Below are 27,598 nucleotides of genomic sequence, written 5' to 3' on the forward strand. Positions count from 1 at the left end.
CTTTATTTTACCCATTTTGATAAGAGTGCCTGGTATAGGATCATGATCATTGTCTTCAAAAGGACAATAGGTCTGCTCTGTAGACGAGGCCTCCCTTGACCTTTGTCACCTTGACTCTTTTGAAGCTTACAGGCCAATTATTATTTTTTAAACTTTTAATTTTGAAATACTTTAAAATATACAAGAGAGTTACAGAAATAAAATAAAGGCCATATAGAGAATTTCAAAATAACCCTATGCCCCAATATCCAGGTGCACCAATTTTAACATTTTATCATTCTCCTTCTATCTATGCAGCAACTTACTGGTCCGTCTGTCTATCTTATAATCATCTATCTGTCTATCAGTCCATTTTCTAACATTTGTTTATTGTTTATATACATCATGCTGCTTGAACACTTAATAGTGCTGTGCACATTTCCTAAGAAAAGAATATTCACTTATGTAATCACCTTAAGTGCAGTGTTCAAGTTCAAGAAATTTAACATTGATATAAAGCTTACAGTCTATATTCTAATTTTTTCATATGTCCCCCAGATTTCCTTTTGAGCCTTTTCTCCTCTTGTATAAGATCACATATTGCATTTAGTTGTCTTTGTCTCTTCAGTTGCTCTTTTTGGTGTGTGTGTGAATATATGCACACACACACATATAGCAAATGTTTCCATCTCAACCACTCAGTGAGATTACTCGCATTTTCCCTGTTGTGGTGCCCTTATCACCTGCCATTCCTGTCTTCCCAAACAGAAACCCTGTGCCTGTTATGTGTTAATTCCCCATTCACCTTGTCCCCTCCTTCCCCACCCCTGACTACCCATATTGTAACTTCCATCTCTGTGAGACTGCGGTTCACTGATTTTTTTTGTAGTTACCATGGAGCTTAAGTGTAAACATCCTATAAATAGTTTTAAGTCTATAACTTTCTTTTTTTGTTGTTTAGATTTATTTTTTTATTTATTTCTCTCCCTCCCCCCCCCCCCCCAGTTGTCTGCTCTCTGTGTCCGCTTCTATCCTTATCAGCAGCACTGGGAATCTGTGTCTCTTTGTTGCATCATCTTGTTGTTTCAGCTCTCCGTCTGTGCAGCGCCATTCTTGGACAGGCTGCACTTTCTTTCGTGCTGGGCAGCTCTCCTTATGGAGTGCACTCCTTGCACGCGGGGCTCCCCTACTCAGGGGACACCCCTGCATGGCACGGCACTCCTTGCGCACATCAGCACTGTGCATGGGCCAGCTCCACATGGGTCAAGGAGGCCCGGGGTTTGAACCATGGACCTCCCATGTGGTAGACGGACGCCCTATCCATTGGGCCAAGTCCACTATCCTTAACTTTCTTGTTTGTGTAGAGACCAACTTAACTTCAATGGTATGTACCAACTATTTCATGTAGTTCTTGTAAATTACAGGTTTATATACTTTGTTTATAAAAAATCACTGATTTCTCATGACATTTTATGCATCTGACTTTTAGATTCTGTAGGAAGTGAGAAGTGGAGTTACAAACCAAAAACACAAGGGTGCTAGTATTTATATATACCCCAGCTGTTACCCTAGCTGGAGATGCTTTTCATGTGGCTTCGATTTATTGTCTAGTGTCCTTTCCTTTCTACCTTCAAAACTCTTTTAGTCTCTCTTGTAGGGCTGGTCTAGTGGTAGACAAACTCCCTCAGCTTTTGTTTTTTGGAAATGTTTTAATTTGGTTGATAATTGTTTGCATTCAGCACTTTAAATATGTTACCTCACTGCCTTCTTGCCTCCATGGTTTTCCATGAGAAATAGGCACTTAATCTTACTGAGGCTTCTTTATGAGACACATTTCTTCAGGGCTTTTAGAATTCTCTCTTAATCTTTGGTATTGCACTATGTGATTAAAAAGTACTATACTGTGGGTCTATTTGGGTTTATCCTATTTTGGGTTCCTTGAGCATCTTGGATATCTTTTGTTATATTGCTGTTATGTTATTCATGTCTTTTGTTAAATTTGGGAAGTTTTCAGCTATCATTTCTTTGAATTTTCTCTTTGCCCCTTTCTTTCCTTCTTCTCCTGGGACTCCCAAAGTGCTTGATGGTGTCTCACAGGTTCCCTCTGGCTCTGTTCACTTTTCTTCATTCTTTTGTCTTTCCTCAGGCTGGATGATTTCAACTGTCTTATCTTCAAGTTTACCTGATTCTCCCTAGCCCCTATCTGTAGTTGAACCGAACCTTAAAGGAATTTAAATTTTTCTGTTACTCTCGTCTTCAGCTCTGTTTCATTGCTTTCCATAATTTTTTTTTTAAGATATGGGGGCTGGGGATTGAACCCAGGACCCTGTATATGGGAAATGGGTGCCCACCCACTGAGCCATATCGGCTTCCCTGGGTTGACTTTTCTGTTTGTTTTGCTTGTTGTTTTTTTTTTTTAGGAGACACCTGAACCGAACCTGGGTGTGAGGTGGGTGCTTAACCGCTGGAGCCATATCCACTCCCTTCATATTTTCCATCTCTATTGCTATTCTGCATTCATCTGTCATTTCCCTAATTTCCTTTAGTTTGTTGTCCATGTTTTCCTTTAGCTCTTTCAACATATTTAGGTTTTTTTTTTTTGAATCTTTGTTATGTCCCAGGTCTGGCCCCTCCTCCTGGGTAATTTCAAATGCTTTAATCATCTCCTTTGCCTGGCCTATCACTTCCTTTTCTTTGTATGTTTTGTAATCTTTCATTAAAAGCTGGATGTTTTGATATTTTACATGATTTTTAAAAATGTGTTATCGCTGGAATTTAGAGTCTGAGGTGTTTGTTCCTTAAGCTAGTAAACAGCTAGCCTAAGAGCTAAAAAAGGAGAAAGAATGCACTGTTCCCAGTCTTTGCAAATTGACCTGTGCTCTCCTTCAGAGCCCTTTCTGCAGGTTAGGTCTTCCCTGGGCTTGCTCTGTGGCCCTGGGAATTCCCGTTTACACACATAGGAATGTCCCTCTTTCCTAGGAGGCGGTTTCCTCACAGCATGGCCCTCTGTGTCCTCCAGCCAGCAATCCCTTGCCCCAGGCAGCATGGCTTGACAGCCTGCCACCCCCCGGCTGCCTTCTGCCTTTTGCAGGAGAGCTGGGCAAGCCGCCCTCCGTGGCAGGGCACGCTCTGGGGCAGCGAGTCCCTCAGGTCACCACCAGGCAGGCTGGGCCAGACGTGCATGCTGCCAGGATATGCACGAGGGTTCTTTTGCTCCCTCTGCATCCAGGGTCAGGGACCCACCCTGGGAGCGCTGCTGAGCCCATGCCCAGCTGTGAGGGGTGGGCGAGGGGCCGTCCAGGGTGCCATGAGAGCCAAAACTTTGTAGGTAGCTTTTTTTCTTGATTCGGTTCTCGTCCTGGTACTGTTGTCTAACCGTTTTCTTGAGCTTTGTTTGAGAAAGATGTTTCTGCCAGTTCTTGTAGGTTATTCAGAGTTTGTGTTGGGGTGGAGCCCTGGCATGCCTCACCCCATCCTCTTGACCCAGGCATGAGGCCAGTTATTTTATAGGGTGGCTCTCAAAGTAGAGTTCTCTGATCCTCATGGTTAGAATCGGTTAGTGTATTTTTGGTAGGAGTGTCACAGAAGGGATCCTGCGTTCTTCTCTTGTATCCTGTCGGTGGGAAATGCTGCCCTCTGATCCGCTCCTCATACTGTTCACTAGAATCACTTGGCTGAGGCGATGTCTCCAAGCTTCTCCACTGTAAAGTTCCTCTTCGTGATTCAGAAGTGTTTCTAGGGCTGTCCATTGAAACTGCAGATATCCCATTTGTCATCAGATTTTCAATTACCTGTCCTCCATCCCTCCATCTGTGTATCCATTTACCTATCCATCTCTGGTTTCCTGTTTTAGTCACTAGGCTACAATCTGTTGAGGCCAGTGGGAACCCCCTCTTCGGCCTTGCACTTATGTCTTTTTTTTTTTTTTTTGACATTTTCTATCATTATTTGAGCACTTCCTTGCTCTCTGGTACAAGATGCTCCAGGCTTATTTTATACATCTCCTGCCCTAGCCCTGGAAATTAGCCATTTCTCCAAGGAGCCTTCATTCCTTTTAGTGGAGAATGGTACTTAGGGGCAAGATCTGAATGCCAGCTATGCTCATAGGTATTGGGGTGTCACTGCTCCTAGGCCTTCTCAGTGGATAGAAGTAGGGAATATCTGTATATGCATACATGTGTATGCACACACATTTGCATCTCGATTGATTATCACCATGAGTTTACACTGACACCACGGGGTTGGCCTGGTTTCTCCCATTCCCCCCCCCTTTTTTTTTTACCCCAGTCCTCACACGATGAGAAACCTGGTGCCTGTTATTCTTTGAGCTGTTAACCTTGATCAGTGCCCGCCTCTGTAACCTGTCTCCAGCCCCTCTGTCCCCTTCCCCATGCCAGGCCCGTCTTGCCCTTCTTGGGCCCTCCTGCTCTGGGCCTCACCTCCATGGGGACCCCTCCCCATCCCACTCAGGCCCTGAGCTCCCTCAGGGCGCCTCCCCTCCAGGGTTCCTGCCTTGCTCTGCCACACCTAATCGCTTTCAGGTCCAATTCTTCAGAAAGGGGGGGAGGGCGCTTTTTTCTTTTTTTATGCTATGGTTATTTTTTCCAATTGCAAAATTAATAAACATTTTGTACTGAATAATGAAAGAATCAGGTGATACAGGAATGTCAAAAATTAAAAGTAGAATTCTTCCCATATTCTCACTACACAGAAATAACTGCCATTAGTGTACTTAGCCTACTACCAGTGGAAGGTTTGAGACTTTTATCTGCACACACACACAAACCCTTCTGTCTCCATTTATTTTACAGAAATGGCATCATACGATACAATTTCTGGCCAGAATTTTTTTTTCTTTGCTTAATAGGTCATGTACTTCTTTCTATTTTGGTACAAGGCTACCTCATTGTTTTTAACTTCCGTAGAGTATTGCATTCCATGGAAGTACTTAAATGATTCAGCCAGTCTCCTATTGACTAAACCTAGGGCTATTTTCAGTATTTTCCCATTATACACTATATTCTATTTAAAAATTTGCTTCTGTGGTTTATTTTGTTTGGCTGATAACTCCTGAGGTCCTGTGTGGCATACTGGGGCAGACTGGGTGGGGGTCCCTGGGAGGGCCTTGCTGTGAGATGCCCCCGCATCCCTCCCATGAGCCCCCTGCTGGGGGATATGGCCGGCCAGGGTCAGGCCTGAGTCTGGGGTGGGGGCTGGTACTTAACTGTAGGCCTTGGCTTGTTCTTGGCAAGAGGAAAGGCTCCCAGGAAGGGGAGTTAGGTGCAGGCCAGGACAGCAGCCGGAGGCCCCAGGCCCTGTGGGGAGCACCAAGGACCATGTGGTCCCCATGCCACCTCCATGGCTGACCCGACACATGACCCCAGAGCGGCTGCTGCAGCACCCTCGCCTTCCTTTCCCCTGTCCTGGTAAAAGTCCCAGGAGGGAGGGGCGATGCTCCTGGAGCATTGCTGCAAGGATGAGAGGAGGCAGGTGCCACTGACAGGAAGTGCCACCTTGAGGCCAGCGCCCGTGCACCTGCCCTGCCTGTGCGCCGAGCTTCCCGGAGCACCCGTGTAGGACTGTGGGCCTCACCTGTCGGAAGCTCTGGCCGATCCGGGCCGGCCTGCCCCCATGCTCCTGGTGTGAGCGGGAGCTGCCTGGCAGTCGGTCACGGAGCCCCAGCCGAGGCCTCGTGCCTCTCTCTACTGCAAGGGGCGACTCCTGGTCTGAGGCAGCCCTCCCTGACTTCACCCTTCGCTTCTCCTTTTTTCCTGGCCATTGCCTGCTCTGACCTTGGCTCAGATCATCTTTTTTTTTTTTCTCTCAATTTTTATTCTAGTTCCGTGTATACAACCTAAAAAATCCTCTTTTAGCCACCTTCAAATATATATTTCAGGGCTGTTAATTATGTTCACAGCATTGTGCTACCAGCACCACTGTCCATTACCAAAACTTTACCATCAATCCAAACAGAACTTCAGGGCAATCTAAGCATTCACTCCTCATTTCCTTACCCTACCCCGTCCCCTCATAACTTACATCTAGAGTCTGTCTCTGTGAGTTTGCTTACCTTAATTATCAGATAACCTTTTGCCTTGGAGTCTAATTTAGATTTTATTCTTCTTTGGGAAATTCATCATTTCGAGAGAGTTTGCAGCTCTACCTTTCTAGCCTTGCTGGGAAGTGGCAGAGTGGGCTTTTGGCTGAGTTCATCTCATGGTTGCTGAGGAGATTAAAGGAGGCCTGCATGCAGAGCACAGCACCAGGGGCCTGGCATGGCTGAAGCGCTCGGTGATGTTTGCTGTTATTGTCCTGGGCCTTTCAGATCTGGATGTGGATAAATTGGAACCCTTATACATTGCTAGTGGGAACATTAGATGGCAGTTTGGCATGTCCTCAAAAAGTTAGCATGGGGTGGCGGACTTGGCCCAGTGGTTAGGGCATCCGTCTGCCATATGGGAGGTCCGTGGTTCAAACCCCGGGCCTCCTTGACCCGTGTGGAACTGGCCAATGTGCAGTGCTGATGCGTGCAAGGAGTGCCCTGCCACGCAGGGGTATCCCCGGTGTAGGGGAGCCCCACGCTCAAGGAGTACACCCCGTAAGGAGAGCTGCCCAGCACGAAAGAAAGTGCAGCCTGCCCAGGAATGGCGCTGCACACATGGAGAGCGACACAAGATGACGCGACAAAAAGAAACACAGATTCCCGTCAATAACAGAAGCGGACAAAAACACGCAGCAAATAGACACTGAGAACAGACAACTGGGGTGGGGGGGAAGGGGAGAGAAATAAATAAATAAAATAAATCTTAAAAAAAAAAAGTTAGCATGGGTGTTACCTGGTGACGCAGCGACCCACTCCTAGGTATAAAGCCAAGGTAACCGAGAACTTGTTCACACAAAACTGTGAACAAATGTTCATGGCAGCATCGGTCACTGTAGCCGCAGGGTGGAAACAACGCAAATGTCCACTGACAGATGGATGAATGAGCAGAATGTGGTCTACCCGTACAGCAGCGTACTATTCAGCCAGAAACAGAATGACGTTTTGGTGCACGCTGCAATGTGCATGAGCCTGGAAACCATTATTTTGAATGAAAGCCGCCAGACACAGAAGGTCACGTTTTGCAGGATTCCTTTCCATGAAATGTCCAGAAGAAGTAAATCTGTCGAGACTCAACACAGATGAGCGGTTTCCAGGAGCTGAGGGGAGGAGGACCAGAAAGTCCCTGCTTCATGGGTATAGGATTTATTTTCGGGGTGATGGAAATGTTCTGGAATTATGTGGCAATGGTGATTGTACAACCTCATAAATATACTAAACACCAGCTGAAGTTTTACTTTAAAAGGGTGAATTAGATCTCAGAAAGACTCCATCACACAAAAAAAATCTGCCCTCATGAAGCATAAAACTTCTTTGCCTCCAAATCCGACTCTTTCTTCCGGAGGTACACGGCTTTGACAGGCAGCCAGACTGAGAGTTGCATCTCCATTCTCTTCGCCTCCTTCCCTGTCCTGTCCCCCTCCTCCCAAATAAAGTGGGGGTGTTTTCTATCGGTCCCTTTGCCCATCCCCTAGTTTCTTTTTCCTGAGGGCTTGTCCCGCAGGGCAGGACTAAATGCCCATGCTCCAGGCTCCGCAGGTCCTTCATGGCACTGGCTGTCACTGGGCAAGTGCTGCCGCCTTGGCGGCTGGGGGAGGAGTGGCCTGGCCACCGCGGGGACTGTGTCCAGCTGCCGGGGCTGCCTGTGCCCCCCTCCGCCTGGGTGGCAGGCCCCAGGTTTGTGCCCCATGGGGCCTGGGGGGTAAAGGTCGGTCTCCAGGGACAAGGCGGTTTTGTGGCTCGCTTCCTCCCACGCCTTGTCAACGTGAAGAGGCCCTTGCTGGGTAAAAGGTGCTGTTTGACTTGTGTGTTTACTCGAGGGATTTGTGGGGCCCTCCTGCCCTCGGTACGGTTTATCTCACGGGAAGTGAGGCTGCCCTGGTGGGCGGGGCTTCATGGGCCTGGGTCCGGGCCCCGTTCCCTCTTGGGCAGATGGGCGCTTTGCCCTCTGAGTGTGTGGAGGGGACGGGGAGGGCCGCGGCCCGGATGTGGACAGGGGGCTGTGGCATTTTGGGTTCTTCTTGGCTGTCTTGGGGATGCCCCAGTGACCAGGGCAGGGGCTGCCGAGCCTTGGCTGGGGAAGCAGGTACAGGATGTGTGCCTGTATGTTTTCTTTACTGAAATCATACATCTTCTTTGGTCAAACAGGCCATGAACAATAACCAACACCCTCTTCAACAGCCGTGCAGTTACCAACCCCTACTGCAGCCCCAGGTTCCCTCCTGAAAGGGGACTCCTCCGGTACCCCTGACATCTAATTTCGTAGACACTTTTCTGTGTCATACTTAACATATGCACAGCGTTCATTTTCATTTCCTGCAACCTGCCTTTACTCCTAACCCAACAATATACCGTGGGTTTCCTTGTAGTTTTCTTTCAGTTCGGAACTCCCAGCCAAGTGTTCCGTGGCTTCGTTGTCAGGGATGGCCTAACCCTGTTCTCCGTGTGTTAAGCACCTTGGTTGTTTGCACTTTCGTCCTGTTACAAATAGTCTTTCCCGGGACATGCTTACGTCTGCCCTCATTCTTTTTTCCACATTTTCTTAGGTTTGACTCTTAGAGATAAAATTGCTGGGTTCAAGGCAAAGCACATTTTCTCTTTTTATAGGCTCTGCCAGTTTATTTGAGAAATTCATAAGGCCCCTGGAGCCTTCTCTCTTCTCTTTCTTGCCCTGGCCCCTGTCTTTAAAATACAGTATTTTTCTTCTGTAATTCCTGAAAGTTGACTTTCTTTTCCCAGGAACCACAGGCTAATGCCCTGTCATGGGCCCAGAGGGAGGGGCAAATGTGTTTCTTGGTCCCTGAAGGACAGGTCTGGGGAGAAGCCCAGATAATGAGCGTTTTGACCCGCCTTGAGTGCAGCCCCAGGTGCGTTCTCTTCTTCCTCTGCTTGCCTTCTGCTGCCGCTCCTGCCGTGGCTGTCGTGCCGCGTGGATAGAGCGGAACGCAGGGCTTGGTCCTTCCCTCCCGCCACTCCCACCCCATCCTCCCAGGCAGACTGTCAGGAGCTCAGGCCTGGGGAGTCATCTCTGGAGACCACTGCCTGCCTGGGACGAGAAGGACGGTAGGATCCCAGGCTGGGTGTAAATGCTCTCCCTCGGACCTCCACCACCCTTGAGCTGGCAGGCTGAATGTTTGGCTGCAGTTGCGTGTGCGTTTATGTACGTCTCACCATTGACTGCGACTCAGTGTGTGGGAAACTAGCTCCTAAGAACACTGTCTTCTAACGGTGTAAAGGAAAAAATCTGGACGACTAGGATAGCTTTTCAAATTTTCAAATTTCCTGGTCTGCGCTGAGGCGGTGATTCCCCCCGATTTCTCCAGAGGCTGTCGATGGTGATGCGCAGAGGCGGCCCCGGCGCACCTGCCTGTGGCAAGAGGTTGCGGAGCATGTGGGCACATGAGCACCTCTTCGGCTACTGTCCTGTGGAGAAAGGATTGTTCTATATGATTCCAGGGGTAGAAAAATAGGCTTTGAAGTTAGAGGAGGTGGATTTCAGCTCAGAGTAAGCCAGGTGTTCTTGTGCAGTCTGCCTGTGCGTGAGCGTGGTTATAACACTGGTGGAAGTGGCCCCTCGGGGTCCCCTGTGACCCTGAGATTCTGTCATCTCCTTATCCCTGGGCTTGTCCCTGCGTGCCCTTGCTCACTGCGAACTTGTGATTCACTCGGCCCTGAATTGTCCCTGGACTGTCAGTGTTTAAACTCAAGGCTGGGGTATTTGAAGGACTTACAATGCAGAGATGCCAAACCGTCATATAGACTCCAAATTCTGTCCCAGACATGTGAAATTGGGCTCTACCAGGTTTGTGTTCATTCACCTCCAGATGGCCTTTTAAATTATTTTGTTTCTCAGTGAAGCTTGTGAGACAAATCTGGAGAGCATTTGGCTGGTCTGCAAAGGACTGCCCCCTTGTGGGCTACTTTGGGAATAACTGCAGTGCGGGGGCCACACAGTAAACCAGATTGAAGCTAATCGGGTTCTCACCTGGTTTAGGGAATGTTTGGTAATTGAATATTTGAAGTCTTTCTTTTCGAAGTTTTGAGTTATTTCCCATGAATAAGGGCAATACATTGTAGTTACTGGAACTTTGCCAGACCTGGGTACAAGGTGTTGCTTGATCTAAAAGTCATGAGGGCTTTCTGTTGACTAAGTGTATGACTCCCAGAAGAAGAGCAGGTGCTCAGAGTATAACATGTTATTTGTACAGTTTAGGCACCATGAGCCACTTTGATCATTTAGGGAAGGTTTTATGTCACTGTAGGGAACTGTTTACCCTTCAAGTTCCTAGATACCAGCCAAGGGCCAGCCTTGCAAACAGGCCTTTTTCTGGATTTCTGTCCTTAAACACAGCCTTATGTCTGCAATGTTTATGGTTTTCTGCACAGTACTTAATAGAGATTTGTGAATGAATAAATCTGAATGAATCATGTGATGTGATGTGATGGCAGGGCCTGTGAATGAGACAGCCAGATTCCCCCAGGCTAGAGGGTGGGGCCTCCCCTCCCAGATAGAAGTGTGGGTGTGCTGTGCTCTGGGCACAGCCCCCCCAGCCCCCACAGGCCCTAGGTGAGCCAGGCAGTCTCTGTCTCTAGGTGCTGAAGCTCAGCAGGTCCTCGGAGATTCTCAACAAGCTGTACGACACGGCCGTGGACAAGCTGGAGGGGGTCAAGAAGGACTACGACGCCCTGCGGAAGAGGTTCAGTGAGAAGGTGGCCATCCACAGCTCAGAACTGAACCTCCTGGAGCAGCTGGAGGGGGAGAACCAGCAGCTGCTGAAGCAGACGGACATGCTGACCCAGCAGAGGGACACCGCCATCCAGCTGCAGCACCAGTGCGCCCTCTCCTTGAGGAGGTAGGAGCGGGGGGGTTGGGAGGGGGGCACGTGCGGGCAGAGCCTGCACCCACCCCACCTTCTCTGAGAAGGGCGGGGGAGCTGCTTGAACTCCCCTGGGCGTGGGGGGGAAGGGGGCTAACCTCTGGGCTGGTGGTTATCTGCGAGGCTCCCAGCGCCTTCCGGGATTAAAACCAGCACAGGCTTCTGGTCTCCAGGAAGTGTTGTTTTTGACACCCAGTAAGTCTCATGAATTGTGGCTCCTTCCTCTCCCCTGAGTAGCTCCGAGTACTCTGAGCTTGCTTTTTTCCTTTTCTTTCCTTTTCCTCCCTTCCTCCCTCCCTTCTCTCTCTCTCTTTCTTTCTTCTAATGCTGGTAATTCTTTTTAAAAAAAAAAACAAATCTATTTTATTGATACATATCAACAAAGCATGCAGTTCATCCAGGTTTCACCACAAGCATTTCCATCTGTGTCAGTTACCCACCCAGAAAATAGGACAGCGACTTGTCTTAGGCATTGTTCCTTCCAAAGTTTTATTTTTAAATTAAGGAATATGATCTTCTTCAGGGGTGTGCTCCCTTCCTCCAAATAGTGTTTCATAAGGAACGTTCCTGCACAACGCCAATTCTCAGCAGTCTTCCTGGGCTTCTTAAGTAGATGTTTTCTCTTGATAAATAGGTTTGGAAATTGCTGGATTGAATTGCAGACAGGTTTCTTTACATCAGGACCTCTCGGGGCCTTTTACTCTGGTATTGCGCAATGTGACTTGCCAAGAGTGGGGCACAGGATGCAGTGCTTCCCAAACATTAGCCGCCAGAGCACCCAGCATGTTTAGTGGGACCCTGTGCAGGACTGGGGTTTCAAGGAACAGCCTTTGAGAATGCCGGTCTCGCGCTGCAGGCCCTGACTTGCAGGGCTGCCTTGCATGGGGCTGGCCGGACCAAGCTGTGGTCTCTGTGCTGACTGACTTGAGGCCTTAGTGTCTGTGAAAACATGGCAGTCGGACTCAACTTAGATCCAAGCTGCTTTGAGCTCCCGTGTGCTGGGCTGCTGCAGCCTTTATTTTTATTTTTTAAAGAACATGGCTTGGCTGTGGAAGATATAAGGTGTGATTTCTAGTAAAACGGGAGGTGTAAAATCCTCAGCTCAACTTCTGGTATTTGTTAAAGGCTGAGAAAGATTCCAGGTTCACGGATACCAGGACTCCATAACTTTCCTTTCTCGGGGATGTGGGAGAAAGGCGGTCCAGCATAGTGGCCTTGGCCTAGCAGCTGACTGGGCAGGCCCCCCGCCCCTCCCCGGTGCCCTGGGCGCCGCTCTCCTAGGTTCAAGGCAATCCACCACGAGCTGAACAAGGCCACGACCCAGAACAAGGACCTGCAGTGGGAGATAGAGCTGCTGCAGTCGGAGCTGATGGAGCTGCAGACCACGCAAGCGAAGACCGCCAAGGAGTCGGAGAAGTACAAGGAGGAGCGGGATGCAGTGTACAGCGAGTATAAGCTCATCATGAGCGAGCGGGACCAGGTCATCTCTGAGCTGGACAAGCTGCAGACCGAGGTGGAGCTGGCCGAGTCCAAGCTCAAGAGCAGCACATCTGAGAAGAAGGTGGCCAGCGAGGAGATGGAGGCACTGCGACAGGTAGGCAGGGGGACGGTGGCCGTCCAGCATCTTCTAAAGCAGCCAGGGAGGTGGGGGCTGCAGTGGGCACAGCGGCTGGTTAGAAGCCGCCTTCCGAGTTGGCATGAAGGCCTGCTCGTTTTCACCTGAAACGCTGGCTGAGTTTCGGACGCTTCCCAGGCACCCTCACACCCAGACCCATGGTGAAGCAGTAGTAGATAATCTTGAAAAGTCAGAGACTAGTGCAAGGTCTTGCTTGTGAAGGAGAAAGATGACGAGAGCAAGTCCCCAAAGCTGTCGATGGGTCTGGAAGTGTTCCCTCAGTCGTGGGCATTTGCTTATTAAAGGGGTGGTCAGCGTTCTTCGGGGAAGATGTTACCCTGGGTTGACCCTGAGACCCTTCTCCTCAAGCCTTGCTCCCTGGGGGCCTCACCTCCAGGGTCAAGGGAAGGCTTGCTCATTAGCACCAGCATTGGGCCACTCTGCTGGAATCCTGTGCCTTCAGTGTGGAGTTTTTGAAGACTTCCTACCTGGTCACCCCAGGCCTTCCTCATGGTCGCTGCTGACCCCGAGGCCATCTGTGTCCAGCAGGAGCTCCCCCCGTATTTGAGCTTCCCTTTTACATCTTTCAGCTCTGCTGTGTGCTGCTGAACTTGATCGTAGTGAATGTTTTCCCCCATCAAAACCATCTGTTTATGCCTCTCCACGTTACTGCTTTCCTTGGCAGCTCAGTCAGAATGTAGGTTTTAAGGTTGGTCTGTGAGAAACGAGAAGCAAGGTGTTATGGGTGGGGCAGATTGACAGGGGGAGGTGGGCACTGGGTGGTCACAGCCAGACCCCTCCCCTCTACCAAGCATGGCACAGGACTGGTGCCTGAGAGGCGTCCAGGGCCCTGCGAGGCTTTCTTCCTGTGCCGGGGATGCCAGGGGTGCCAGGGACCGCGGGCATGCGAGGGACACAGCCTTGTGCTTGCAGGGGACCTCCGCAGCCGGGGGCCACTCTATGCTTCGGCTTCTTCACCTGCAAAGAGGGGAAGACAGTGGCAGCTGCCTCCCAGGGCTGTGACGGTCAAATGGTTGAATGTAGAAAAAGCATGTAGAGTGGGGCCCCATGCGACTTAGGAACAACTTGACTCTACTTTTATTATTAAGGTTAGTATTATTCTCATTGGAAGCTTACTGCCCTGTGTATATCAGGTTGAACCATAGGAAATCGTGTTTTTGTAGGTAAAAGAGGGTCACATAATGGCAATTTCATTCAAAAGGACTGAGACTTCTCTAGCTGGTGGTTGAAAAACAACAGGGTATACCTTTTATGTTGATGAATTTTTTGAAAAGATGTTGAAGGAATTTCTAATAAGCAAAGTTAATGCATTAGAACTCAGTAATGGTCCCAGGAAAACTATCAACTCATTTTCCCCTTCTGGGATTTAAGTACTTAATTTTGGGGGTGGGGGCGAGTGGATATTGTCCATATCAGAAAGGGAAACAAAATGACTAGGAAGAAAACTGAAAATGACTGAGTCAGTAAGTAAACAAAAGGGTCAAGGAAGAGCAGACGCAGAAAAGTGGATCGCGCAGGTGACTGCGCAGTGGGGCGGCGGGGCTGCCTGGGGGCGTCTGCCGCTGGAGGAGTTGTGCCCTTTGAGTAAGTCTGAAAACACAGGGAGTGTGGACAGATCAATGCCCGCCTTGCCCTGGGTGCTAGCTCCAGGAACGAGCTCACTGCCACCAGCTGCTTGCCCCGTGCACTGAGAGCAGAGTCCGCTTCCTGGACTGCGCGGGGGGTCTTGGCTGGGCATGGAGCCTGCTGGCCTGCTGAGCTGGAATCTTTTCTAGGCTCTGTTCTGAAGCAGCAGGCTGGAGAGGAGAGCCTCTCCCCTCCCCGGCAGCCAAGGGCTTCCTGGGCTGAAATGCTCGGCTCCCTTCTGCACTTTGCCTGGCCTCCAGACGCACCACTTCACCCGGTGGCCTGGGCCGTCCTGGGTCTGACCCTTTCCCTGGGCACACCTCCCTGCTTTCCATGCCTCGCCACAGTGCCCTGTCCAGGGCCTCAGCCATGGTGACCTGCTCCCCAGATCTCAGAATCAGCTGCTTTTTGTCTCTGGTGCGATTTGGGCTTCCCTGGCAGTCTCTGCCCTTCTCTCTGCACCTCTCTTCCCTCCCTCCCTTCTGCCTTCCTTCCCTCAGTCCACTCCCCTTCCCGTGCCTTTCTCCTGAATGCACAGGAGGGGCCCGGGAGGTCCGGAGGCCAGTCAGTGCCTTTGCCCAGCCCTGGCACCAACTCTGCTCTGGGCGCCAGGCCCACTGTGGACGCCAGGTCCTCTCCAGAATCTGGGTCTGCTCTGGGTGTCGGGTCAGCTCTGGACACCAGGTCCCTCTGCCTTCCCTTCTGCTTCCCAGCTGCTGTGTGGGCCTGTCCTGGACCACACCCCCAGCCTCTGGCCATCAGCTGACCTGGTCCAGTTGGGGCTTGTGGCCCTGTGGTGGACCAAGGTGCTGCCTGGGGCAGCGGGGGGTGGGGTGGGCACTGCCATTGGTCACAAGTTCTCCCCAGGTGCTGGGTCACTTCCCAGGTCAGGCCCCTCCGACCGAGCCCCCAGCTCACAGAAAGGATGGCGTGGCTGCCTGGCACAGTGGCTGCTGCGTCCCTACCCCCCTATCCCCCAGGCAACTGCAGTGCCTCTTTAGGAGCGGAGCTCAGCTGTGGTGGAGAGAGCCTGAGCAGTGTGGGAGAGGAAAGGAGCAGGAAAGAGTTTTGGAGCTATTCAGGGGCAGGAGGGCAACAGGAGACGGGACTCTGAGAGGAGCGTCTGGGGGGCTGGGCTGCAGCCCAGGGGCCTTTTGAATTGGCCTCAGCCCTGGGCCAGGCAAGTGGTGGGAAAACCAGCGTGTTCTTCCCCAACCCGGGGCCCCAGCCCCACCCAGGGGCCGTGGGGAGAGACCTTGGGGGGTGCATGGTGTAGAGGGAGGAACTCTGGAGTGAGAGTTGGAAGGCCGGGGTCCGGGCTCAGCGCTCCCACCAGCGGGGGCCTTGGGGGACCTCTTGGATCCTAAGGTTCCTCGGCAGCAAACCAGGATCCCACAGAGGGCCCTCTCAGGGCCTCTCAGCTCTCGAATTGCAGCGCTCCTTATGAGTTACCGCCTTCGTGCCCCCCTCCACAGACCTAAGTGCAGAGCTGCTGTGCTGCTTACAAGGAAATAGTCTTTTTGGATGAATTCACTTCTGGGACCCACAGGGCTGAGGGGCCCAGGGGGAGGGAGAGGGGGAGGGGGAAGGCCGCCCCCCCTTGGTGTTTCCACCTCTGGACGGCAAAGTGAGATGGTTCCTTACCAGAGTGGAACTAGGTACTAAGACCTCTCAGATCCTGAACTCGATGAATCCCGAGCATTGAGTAAAATGGCAGGTTTTAAGAGTGTGATTGCTGAACGTATTGCTTATTATAACACTTGACATAAGAGTAATACAAATAAGGGTTTCCTTTCAAAATAGCAAACTGAACACTGCATAAGAGTGAAGAGAACTGCGGAAATTGGAAAGTAAAGTGATTGAAATTGATCTTGTGAAATGTGAGGTCTGAGCAGAGCGGGTCAGAGGCCTTGCTGATTTCCGGCATATTTGTGGTGCAGTTGCCCCAGCCCTTTCCGATGCTGCTTGAGAGGTGGGGGCAGCTCCAGGGTGATGCCTAGGATCTTCCCCTGTCTCCTTCGTCCTGGTGTCTTGGTGAGGACCTGAGGTCTTTTTGAATTTGTTTTCAGCAGAGACGGTTCTCTTCTCTTCCATGGAGAGGTAGCTGGGTATGCTCTTCATTTGTCTTCCTTGGCCTTATGCAGAGGTGGAGATGGCCCATGTGGAAATGAATGTCATGGTCATACGCGGCTTGCTGTTGAGCTCGAAGCAGAGATGGTTTTTGCACTAGACACTTGCTTTGTCATTTCACCTTTTCCCCTTCTTAAAGTTTGTAGAAGCATAGAGAGAGCTTTCTACATGAGTGCTTATAAAAGTTCAATTTGAGATTTTAGTGGAGCATGCAATTCTTTGAGGAGGTGTCAAGATGCAGATGCTTCATATTTCAGCTTTTTAAGCAAGCTGAGATAAACAGTTCTTCAGCAAAAATTCCTGGAGTTTTAGCCTTTAAAAATAATGCAGTCTGCCAGATTATAAAAACCGGTATGGCAGACACAGAAGGTGGGGCAAGCATTCTTTTCCTGCCTGGAGTGTGGGGGCAGTGCAGCCTCACCCCATGACATTTTGTTGCCAGCCCTTTAGAGAGATGTAGCACGCTCTTGCAGATAGAAGCCAGTTAGGGGCTGGCCAGGGCCTCTGACAAAGCCCTCAGCCGGGGCTCCGCTGAATCGGGCATGGACTGGGCCCCTCATCGGGAGCCCGAGCCATGGCTGTGGACATGGGGGTTGCGGGCCCAGGAGAAGGAGCGGCTGTTGGCTTCAGCTGTGGCTGTGATCCGAGCCTCCCCCAAACCTAGAGCTTCGGCTCCAGCCCTGATCCTGGTAGGAGCCAGAAAGCCCCACAAAAGTCCCCTCTGCTTGTCCCCTCACCCCCCCGGATCAAAGACACAGTGACAATGGATGCCGGGAGGGCCAACAAGGAGGTTGAAATCCTTCGAAAGCAGTGCAAGGCTCTGTGCCAGGAGCTGAAGGAAGCCCTCCAGGAGGCAGATGTGGCTAAGTGCCAGTGGGACTGGGCCTTCCAGGAGCGAGACAAGATCGTGGCAGAGTGCGACAGCATCCGGTAGGCACCGCCCCCCCCCGGGGACCCTGCCGGTAGCGAGCCCCTTAGTGCGCAGTGTGGGCTGGAGGGTGCGGCCAGGGAGGCCCCGGTGGGGGTGGGGAAGGGGTGGCGGGCTCCCTGTCTGCTCCTGCTCTGACCCTGCTCTGACCCTCTCCGTGGTTTCTCCAGGGTGCAGTCCTTGCTCAGGGCCCGGGTGTGGGGTTTGGGGCCGTGGAGAGGTGGGGACCAGCCCCTGGGCACAGCAGCATCAGGCGGTTCCAGAAGTGGCACAGAGCCCAGGCTCCCATGTTGCCAAGGCTGCCCATGCCCACCTCCTCTCTGGAAGAGCTGAGGTAGTCCTAGGGTCCTCAAAGCCACAGGTTGCTTTAGTAGAGCCATGCCACGCCCGGCCTGTGCCCCTGGAGGGGCTCAGACCTGCAGAGGTATGAGCCTGGGCTCCCTCCTGGCTGTGGGTTGGAGGGTGGCTCCAGAAAGCTCCTAGACACATGGGCTCTGCAGCACAGGCTGCCAGGTGGACAGGGGGGCTCATGGAAGAGGAGACCTCCCAGGTGGGTCTTGAGCCAGGTGGGAGTGAGCATCTGCAGGAGGGTGGGGCGGGGAGGAGGGTGGTCTGTAACTCCAGGCACGTTGAGGGGGAAACAGTGGGAAGAGCCTGGAACCTGATGCTGCTTGCTCGGGGGTCCTCCCTGTCCCCTCTGTCTCATGATGGACCCGGCCTGGATGATCACCCCCCGGCTCCCAGCCTCCTTCTGTGCGTCTAGGAGTGTCCATCGCAGGCCCTCGAGCTTTCCACGCCTCTTGTGCTGACCTTGCCCGCTGCCCCCTCTCTGCCAGGACACTGTGTGACAACCTGCGGCGGGAGCGGGACCGGGCAGTGAGCGAGCTGGTCGAGGCCCTGTGCAGCCTGGACGACACGCGCAAGCAGAAGAATGACATCAGCCGGGAGCTCAAGGAGCTCAAGTACGCTGGGGTGGGCGCATTGGGGACGAGGCAAGGGCTTTTCCCCGCATGCAGCCTGGGCACCGTGTTCTTCTCTCTGCCCCGCTCTGTCAGTCCGTAGGGCAGGTCTGAGTGCCGCCTTTTTTAAAAAAGATTTATTTCTCCCCATCTCCTCATTGTTTGCATTTGCTGTGTCCATTTGTCTTCCTTGTTTCTTCAGGAGGCACTGGGAACTGAACCCAGGACCTCCGATGTGGGAGGGTGGCACCTCATCGCTTGAGCCACCTCTGTTCCCTGCTTTGTTGTGTCTCTCTCATTGTGTTTTTCTTCTTGTGTCTCTTGTTGCATCACCCTGTTGCACCTGCCCATCACTTCAGCTTGTCTTCTTTAGGAGGCACCAGGAACCAAACCAGGGACCTCCCGTGTGGTAGACAGGTGCTCAGTTGCTTGAGCCACATCTGTGTCCCTCACTAGAAATTCTTTAGAGTGCTGTGGAACGTGTCCCCAACCCCTCCATCAGCAGGAGCCATGTGTGAAGGCACAAAGGAGGAAAGCCTTGCAATGCAGTCCGTCCAGGCAGTCTGCCTGGGGACTTGCCAGCCATTCATTCATTCTGTGATGTTGGTTGAGGATGTCCTCGGTATGGGCCAGGCCCTCTGGACAGCCGTGGGCAGACAGTGCTGAGCCAGCAAAGTCCCTAGGAGGAGCTGGACAGATGGGGCCGTTAGAGAGACAAATATGTCAACAATGAAAATAGTCATGACTGTGAGTCAGTGTTTCCAAGGCAGCATATCTCAGGCACATCCGTCCACTCTGCTTGTGTTATGAGGCTGTCCATTTAGAGGAGAATCTTTGGGGTATCAGACATCCTCCCTGTGGTTCCAGCTTGCTCCCAGGTGGCCTTTAGCAGTGATTGATAAAAGAAAGATCACACTTTAACCGTAGGAAGTGGCAGAGCCCAATACCCATCAGTGTAATAGAGAACTTGAACTTGAGAAGCAGTGGTTCTCTGTACGTTGGAAGTTTTCCTATGCTGATAGTGTGGGGAAGGGGAGTTAAGAGCTGGTGTGTTGTGTGAGTGTACAAGCCTACACACACTTGAGTGGTGCCTTTGAGGGAGTTGACAGTGCTTCCTCCTCCATTCAGTAAAATCTAATATTTATTCTGAAAAATCAAACCAGAATCTCCAGGGTTTGAGTGCTCTAAGAAAAGTCTCAGGCGTTTGGAACCTAAGTGTCCAACTCCCCCTGCCAGGCGCCTGCCTTGGCTCTCATGAGCAATGGATCTAAATTAAGTTAAATCCTAGAACCTCTGGAGCTTGAACCTGGGAGAAGGTTTTGCATTTTAATTGCACCAGAGATGCCTGGAACTTTCAAGCATCTTCCATTTGTTCCTTTGGCATACTTGGATTTGTACCTTCTCTCTGCTATGCTCCTAAGTTCTCTAACCTGTGATGCCGACGAGGGGTCAGTGCTGCTCCCAAGGAAGCCCCCAGCCTGTGGGAGCACAGGTGTGCACCCGATCAGATGACAGCAGGGGCAAGTGCAGCATGCATTAAATGCAGAGCGCTGGCCGAGGGCTGTGGGACCCTGGTGGAAGCACCCTTCACCTGGTCTGGGGTGGGGACTGGCGGTGTCCTAGGAAGGCCAAGCAGCCTTTGGAGATGGCCAGAGAGACCTCGGGCCGGCCAGAGCTGTGGGCTTGGGGGAGGGCACACTTGAGCAAGAAACGAGCAGGTTACAAAAGAGTGTCCCTGGGGCTGAAGAGTCACACCGATGAACCCGGAAAGGGGGTTTGGGTTTTAGGAAGGGCATCACTTGCAAGTCATCAGGATATCGAGTCTTTTGTCATCTTTTTCATGGCTTTTTGCAGAGCTGAAGTTTTTAATTTCACTAAAGTCCTTTTTATCTTCCCCTAGCCCAAGTCTTGAAAATTTTCTCCTATATGTTCTTCTCAGAGTTTTGTGGTTTTAAATTTTACATTTAAATCTACAAAATTAAATTAAAAATTGAAGCCATGATCCATTTTGAGTTAATTCATAGAAGTTTTGAGGTTTAGATCATTACTTTTTTGCCTGTGGTATTCAGTTGCTCCAGCACTGTTTGTTAAATGGACCATCCTTCCACTACTGGCGTTGGTTTCATCCACATTTTTAAAAATCCATTGCCCTTTGCTTGTGAGGGTCTGTTTCTAGGCTCTCTATTTCATACCATTGATCTGTGTCAATACCACACAGTCTTAATCAATGTAGTATATAATATGTCTTGAAGTCAGGTAGTGAGTCCGCAATTTATTCTTCCTTTTTGTATTAGCCAAAGCGGTGTTGAGACAAAGTACCAGAAATATATTGGCTTTTAAAAGGGTATTTATTTGGGGTAGAAGCTTACAGTCACCAGGCCATAAAGCATGAGGTACTTCCCTCACCAAAGTTGCCACATGGTGGAGCACAATGGCTGCCAGCATCTTCGAGTTCTGCCTCCTTCCCCCCATCAAGGCTCCGTGTCCCAGTTTCCTCCAGTATCTCTGAGATAAATCCCATCTCTCTCTCCAGTCTCAGCTGCTCTCTTCCTTCCACAAGGTCAGCTATGGACTGTCAGGCTCTCTCTCTTCCTGGGGTCTCTACCGTGTCTATTACTCTGTGTTCTTCAGTGTGTTTACTTCCCAGGTCTCCAGCATCCAAAACTCTTAACTGCCTCCTCTGCCGTGTTGTTTTCTGTGAGTCTGCCCCCACATCCTACTGGCCCAATCCAAGCCCTAATCATAATTTAATCAAGTAAAAGTGAAACCTAAATTCAACACAATTTAAGGGTATCACTAGCCCAGAGGAACAGACCAGTTTACAAACATAATCAGTATTTCTTTTTGGAATTCCTCAGTAATATCAAACTGCCACACTTTTCAAAATTGTTTTGGTTATTTTAGTTCCTTTTCTCGTCTCTATAAATATTAGATAGTCTCATTCACGTCTACAAGAAAAAATCTTGCTGGAATTTTGGTAGGAAATGCATCGAACGTATAGATCAATTTGTAAAGGATTTTAGTCTTCCTTAAAAAAACACAGTAACCAACCACCATGAAAACCCACTGAGATTGAAGGGGCCGTGACTGACCCTCCAGATTGATTGGGAAGCTAGTGTGAGGGGAGAGGGAAAGGAGCGCATTCGGCTTGGGCTGGGAGCTGGGACAGGCTGGGTGCTTCCCCGCCCAGAGAGCTGCCCCATGACCCTCTCTGCAGGGAGCAGATGGAATCCCAGTTAGAGAAGGAGGCCCGGTTCCGACAGCTGATGGCCCACAGCTCCCACGACTCGGCCATCGACACAGATTCCATGGAGTGGGAAACGGAAGTGGTAGAGTTTGAGAGGGAGACGGTGAGTTGCCTTTGGGGAGTGTGAGGGTGGCCCCCAAGCTGGGTGGCAGCATGTCGGTCCCCTGTGTCACATGGCAGATGCCAGCATGCATGTGGAAGGCAGAGGGAGGAGCAGAGAGTAGGGGGGAGGTGGTGCCACGAGGACATGTGTCTGTCTGCAGTGGCTGACAGGTGGGGGCAGCTGTTCGCAGGTTTCCAGCCAGGGGCCCGGGCTCCGTCAGGCACGGTGAGGGGACTTGGGGGTTTGAGAGCCAAACCTTCCTCCTTGGCGCTCGGTCAAGTGTGCTGCTGCTGCTTTGACAGGAGGATGTGGATTTGAAGGCACTCGGGTTTGAAATGGCAGGAGGCATGAACGAGCCCTGCTTCCCGGGAGACTGCGGCATATTTGTCACTAAAGTGGACAAAGGGAGTGTTGCTGATGGCAGGTTAAGGTAAGAGCTGAGGAGCCCCAGGCCCTGGAGGGAAGGGGTCCCCTCCAACCCAATGCAAGGGGCCATCTCCCAGCGGGCCCCGAGAGCGCCAGGCAGCGACTAAACCTGTGTGCCCGCGGGGCGTCCGTCCAAGGCCTGCAGGCACAGCTGCTAATTTTGTTCTGGTAGGAACCTCCCTGCCTCTCAGTTGCCTCTGCCTCTGCTTTTCCCCTGTCACCAAGGTGCTGCCGCTTGCTCCTCTGACTAGGAAAGGTCTCGGTGGAATGAGTAAAAGCATAGGGCATGCCTGCTCATGCCTTGGAATAGGAATGACTGAAAATACTGTGTGCTTCCACAGTCCTTACTGTTTGCTCCATGTATATAAAAAAATTCATTAATCTTTACCATCCTATGAGGAAGATGCTTTATTACTCCCCTTTTACAGATGAGGGCACTGAGGCACAGAGGGCCTACGTCACTTGCAGAAGGTCACTCAAGTTTGGGTGGAACTCAGTCCAGGCAGCCCAGCTCTAAGTCTGCTGTTAGGTTGGTGCAAAAGTAATTGTGATTCAGACCATGAATTTTAAATCATTATAACTAGGTTCAAACACATCTTTATTACTCAAAATAGGAACCATTACAATCAACACTTTTTTGCCAATGAGAAATAAGTTTGTTTATTCCTGTAGCATAAAAATCCTTACTTCGGGATTTGATGAACTCTTGGAAAGCATTTTCTGCATCCTGCTGGTTGTGGAAGCATTTTCCCTGCAAAATGTTGTCAAGATGCTTCAAGAAGTGGTGGTCAGTTGGTGAGAGGTCAGATGAATATGGCGGACGAGGCAAAACTTAGTAGCCCAGTTCTTTCCCTTTTGAAGCATTGGTTGTGTGACGTGTGGTTGGGTATTGCCAAGGAGAAGACTTGGGCCCTTTCTGTTGACCAGTGCTGGCTGCAGGCATTGCAGTCTTAGTGCATCTCATCGATTTGCTGAGCATACTTCTCAGATGTTATGGTTTCGCTGGGATTCAGAAAGCTGTGGTTGATAGACCGGCAGCAGACCAACCAACAGTGACCATGACCTTTTTTGGTGCAAATTAGGCTTTGGGAAGTGCTTTGGAGCTTCTTGGTCCAACCACTGAGCTGGTCATTCCTGGTTGTCATATATAATCCACGTTTCATTGCACATCACAATCCCATCGAGAAATGGTTCCTTATTGTTGCGTAGAAAAGGAGAAGATGACACTTTGATGATTTTTTAGAATTTCGGTTAGCTCTTGAGGCACCACTTATCAAGCTTTTTCACCTTTCCAATTTGCTTCAAATGCTGAACAACTATAGAACGGTCAACGTTGAGTTCTTCGGCAACTTCTCTTACAGTTGTAAGAGGATCAGCTTTGACGATTGCCTTCAAATGGTTGTTGTCAACTTCCAGTGGCCAGCCACTATGCTCCTCATCTTCAAGGTTCTCATCTCCTTTGCAAAACTTCTTGAACCAACACAGCACTGTATGTTCGTTAGCAGTTGCTGGGCCAAGTGTGGTGTTCATGTTGTGAGTTGTCTTTGCTGCCTTACAACCCATTCTGAACTCAAGTAAGAAAATCACTCGAATTTGTTTTTTTTCTAACATAATTTCCATAGTCAAAATAAATACAAAATAAACAGCAAGTAATGTCATTAGCAAAAAACCATAAAACTAGAAATGTACATTAAAATGATGTATAACATAACCACAGTTACTTAAGAATGTATTCCAGTATCAAATGGCAAATTTCAGCAATGCAAAATTGCAGTTACTTTTGCACCAACCTAATAGTTTAACCATTACGTGCCGGGAAGAGGAAATCTTTCTGGACGTACACGGGGTCCCCGCTTTCCAAACAGGCACAGGTGGTCCGGCGTGGGTGAGGGTGCTGACCTGGCTTTGCCCCTCCTCAGGGTCAATGACTGGCTGCTGTGAATTAACGATGTGGATCTCATCAACAAGGACAAGAAGCAGGCGGTCAAGGCGCTCCTCAACGGAGGGGGGGCCATCAACATGGTTGTGCGGCGGCGCAAATCCCTGGGCGGGAAGGTGGTCACGCCGCTGCACATCAACCTAAGTGGACACAAAGGTAGAGGGGCCGGCAGAGGGGGCAGGGCGCTGCCTCCTTCCAGGCAGGTGATGGGTCTCGTTGCAGGGGCAAGGCGTGGATGTCATTCCAGCGCTGCCCACGTGCCTTCCCCTTCTGGTCTTGCTGGTCTCCCTTTGCATGCTTGGTTCAGTTCACCAGATGTGCATTGCATCCGGGGCCTGACCTGGGCAGGGTGCCGGCTCGGGCAGGGTGCAGTTGGACAGCACCCCCCTTTTTGATGTCTGGTTAGCAAAGATGAGGCAGGACCATGACTGGCCAGGCCAGGCGGTGACTGCGGTCTGCCTTGTGCTTGCAGACAGTGGCATCAGCCTGGAGAATGGAGTGTATGCCGCCGCCGTGGTACCCGGGAGCCCCGCTGCCAAGGAAGGGTCTCTTGCAGTGGGAGACAGGTTTGTGGCGGTAAGTCTTGCTGGGACGAGGTTAGGGCCAGGGTGACCCGCTGCAGACAGACAGTTGAATTACAGTTGGAAGGTTTGAGAAAGAAATGTTCTTGGGCATTGCTCCGTGTGAACATTTAAAAATAATTTTGGGGGGAGCGGGTATAGCTCAGTGGTTTGAGCTCCTGCTTGCCATGGTCCCAGGTTCAATCCCCAGTACCTCTAAAAAAAAAATATTTTTGATCCTGATGTCTTGATGATGTGTTTCTATTTATTTTAGAAACTTAAGAAATACAGAAAACGGAGGAAATAAAAGTCACTTGTATAGCTACCACCTGTAGAAAAGCTTCCTTAACATTTTTATGAATTTCCCTGCAGCCTGTATTCTATGCATGAATGTACATTTAGGAGAACTTTTTTTTCACAAGTTGATGTCATTGGTGTGTAACTTTTTGGATCTTTCATACTAAACATTATATCCTTTATTTGTTTCATTTTTTTATTGTCAAAGTAAGACTTGCTGTAAAATCTTCAAGTGATAGATACATGCATACAGTGAAAAGTGGTCCAGCTCTTTCCTTCAGTCCTGCTCCCAGAGCTAATCTCTGCCCCCACTTGCTGGGTGTGCCCCCAGACCCTAAGTGCTTATACAAACCCACGTGTGCACGTACAGGGCTCTGGTGGGTGTGTGTTTCTTTCTGAGTACGTGAGCTCATACTGTGTTACTCTACAATTTGCCCTCTACATTGTGGCTGTCTTTCCATATCGAGCCTCATTTCTATCCCCTCAGTGATGTTCTGTTGGATTATGTGTAATGTAAAGCCCCCTCCCTTGCTGGTGACATAGGCATCGTTTCCAGTTTTTGCAATTGCACACAGTTCTGCACCAAACGTCACCTGTGTGCATAGCTGCTTTGGGTACACGATTCTCTCTCTGGCGACTCTACTCTGAGTCATAGGGCATGCACATTTAATATTTTAAACTCACTTTCTGAACTTGAAAATGTCTTAAACTTTTTCATGATATACCCACAAAATTCCAGTCGTAGTGCTGGCAGTGAAAGTAACTCTTCCTCCAGTTCCAGACTCTGCATCTACCAACCTCCCTCCCACGGCAGCCACTGATAACAGTTGATTGAGTTTTCTTGCAGAAATATTTAAAACATGGGTATTTCCCACTCTGCCTTTTCATCCAGATGGGATCAGAGCATGCTCAGGTGTCAGCCTGGCTTTTCGTTTCTAGCGGCGTGGCTTGGAGGTCCTTGCACACTTGCATGTCCGGGTCTGCCTCCCTGTTTTGCTAACTTCATGCTGTTCCTTGACGGCAGCAGCACGAGCTGTGGAACCAGTCCCTTCCTGATGGTCGTTAGGACATTTTTTTCCCTAAAAATTAAATATATATGTTGGTAACATATATAAGATTTCCTATTTTAATATTTTTAAGTACATGTCAGTGGCATTAATCATATTCACAATGTTGTGCTGCCATCACCACCATCACTACCAAGACTTTTCCCCCCTCACCCCAAACAGAAACTCTGTGCCCACTTGAGACAACTCCCCACCCCCTCACCTCAGCCCTGGTGACCTGTAATCTACTTTCTGTTCCTCGGAATTTGCTTATTCTAGATATTTCATATAAGAGGACTCCTGCAATATCTGTCCTTTTGTGTCTGGCTTATTTCACTCAACATGATGTCTTCAAGGTTCACCCATGTTGTAGCATGAGTCAGAACTTCATTCCTTTTTATGGCTGAAGGATATTCCATTGTATGTCTAGACCACATTTGTTTACCCATTGCTCTGCTGATGGATACTTGCATTGCTTCTACCTTCTGGCTAACAGTGAGTAATGCTGCTGTGAACATGTGTCTAAATATCTGTTTGTGTCCCTGTTGTCAGGTCTTTTAGGTGTATACCTAGGAGAGCAGTTGTAGAGTCATGGTAATTCATTGTTTAACTCTTTGAGGAATTTCTTTACTGTTTTCTATAGTGCCTGCAGCACTCTGCATTCCTTTGAAGACATCTTTGTCTTTACAAGTACTGCTGGAGAGGGCTCCAGGCTGTCCTGGAAAGTGTACGATGGGGTAAATTCCTGGTGTTACTGCTCGGCCAGGAGCCCTATGCATTTAGCAGTTGATAGGATCTTCCCACTCCTGGCCTTTTCAGCCCCACCTGCAGTGTATGAGAGAGCTCCCTGCTTCACATCTTTGCCAGTTTTTCTCAGATTTTCTTTTGAGCTGGGGTTTAAAAGCATATTAAAATGACCATTGTGAAAAATGTTAAGTCGTGGAAAAGTTACAAGGAGAGCAATAACCAAATTAATCCTCCACTTTGATAATCACCTTGCATATACTTTTTTTTTTAACTTGATTTTGAAATAATTATAGAGTCACAGGAAATTGCAAAGAGAACCTAGAGAGCTCCCATGTATCCTTTACCCATTCTCCCTCCAGGGCTACATCTTACACAACTAGAACATCTCGACCAGGGAGTGGACAGCTGTACGATGTGTATGTGTGGTTCTGTGCCGTTCCAGCATGTGTGGTTGCATGGAAGCACGAGTGTAGTCAAGACACACAACTGTTCATCTGCACAAAGCTCGCCCTCGAGTTGACCCTTTGTAGTAACAGCCAGCCCTCCCCTCCCACCATTCCTAAACCTGGCAACCACTCATCTGGTTTCCATCTCTGTGATTTTGCCATTTTGAAAATGTTGTACAGTTGAACTGCAGTATGTGACCTTCTGAGATTGGCTCCTTCCACTCAGCCTCATGCCTTTGAGAGCCATCCAGGGTACTCTGTGTATCGGCTATTTGTTCCTTTTTATTGCCGAGTGTTAATTGATGGCATGAAAGTACCACGGTTTGTTTAACCATTCACACATTGCACATGCCCTTTTAAAAAGATCGGGGGAGCGGATGTGGCTCAAGCAGTTGAGCACCTGCTTCTCATACAAGCCCAGGGAGGTCCTGGGCTCGGTCCCTGGGCAAAATAACAAACAAAGCACTCAGGAGAACCAGTCTGGTTCAGTCGTTGGGCACCGGCTTCCCACACCTGAGGTCCTGAGTTCAATCCCCAGCTCCAGGACCTCAA

At 50.0% G+C, this 27,598-nt stretch overlaps 1 protein-coding gene across 1 annotated transcript in view; it reads left to right on the forward strand.

The window, feature by feature from the left end:
* LOC101422177 (disks large homolog 5-like) overlaps positions 1–27,598 on the forward strand; it is a gene marked incomplete at its 5' end in the record, with an annotated part of 172,307 nt that overhangs the window by 118,021 nt on the left and 26,688 nt on the right. The window contains 8 exon segments of the mRNA XM_058299541.1: positions 10,673–10,932; positions 12,238–12,549; positions 17,093–17,278; positions 18,113–18,238; positions 21,453–21,585; positions 21,888–22,015; positions 23,931–24,106; positions 24,423–24,526. Of these exon segments, the coding sequence (XP_058155524.1) occupies positions 10,673–10,932; positions 12,238–12,549; positions 17,093–17,278; positions 18,113–18,238; positions 21,453–21,585; positions 21,888–22,015; positions 23,931–24,106; positions 24,423–24,526 (1,425 nt within the window).

This window comes from Dasypus novemcinctus, chromosome 6 (assembly GCF_030445035.2).
Source record: "Dasypus novemcinctus isolate mDasNov1 chromosome 6, mDasNov1.1.hap2, whole genome shotgun sequence".
Lineage (NCBI taxonomy): Eukaryota > Metazoa > Chordata > Mammalia > Cingulata > Dasypodidae > Dasypus > Dasypus novemcinctus.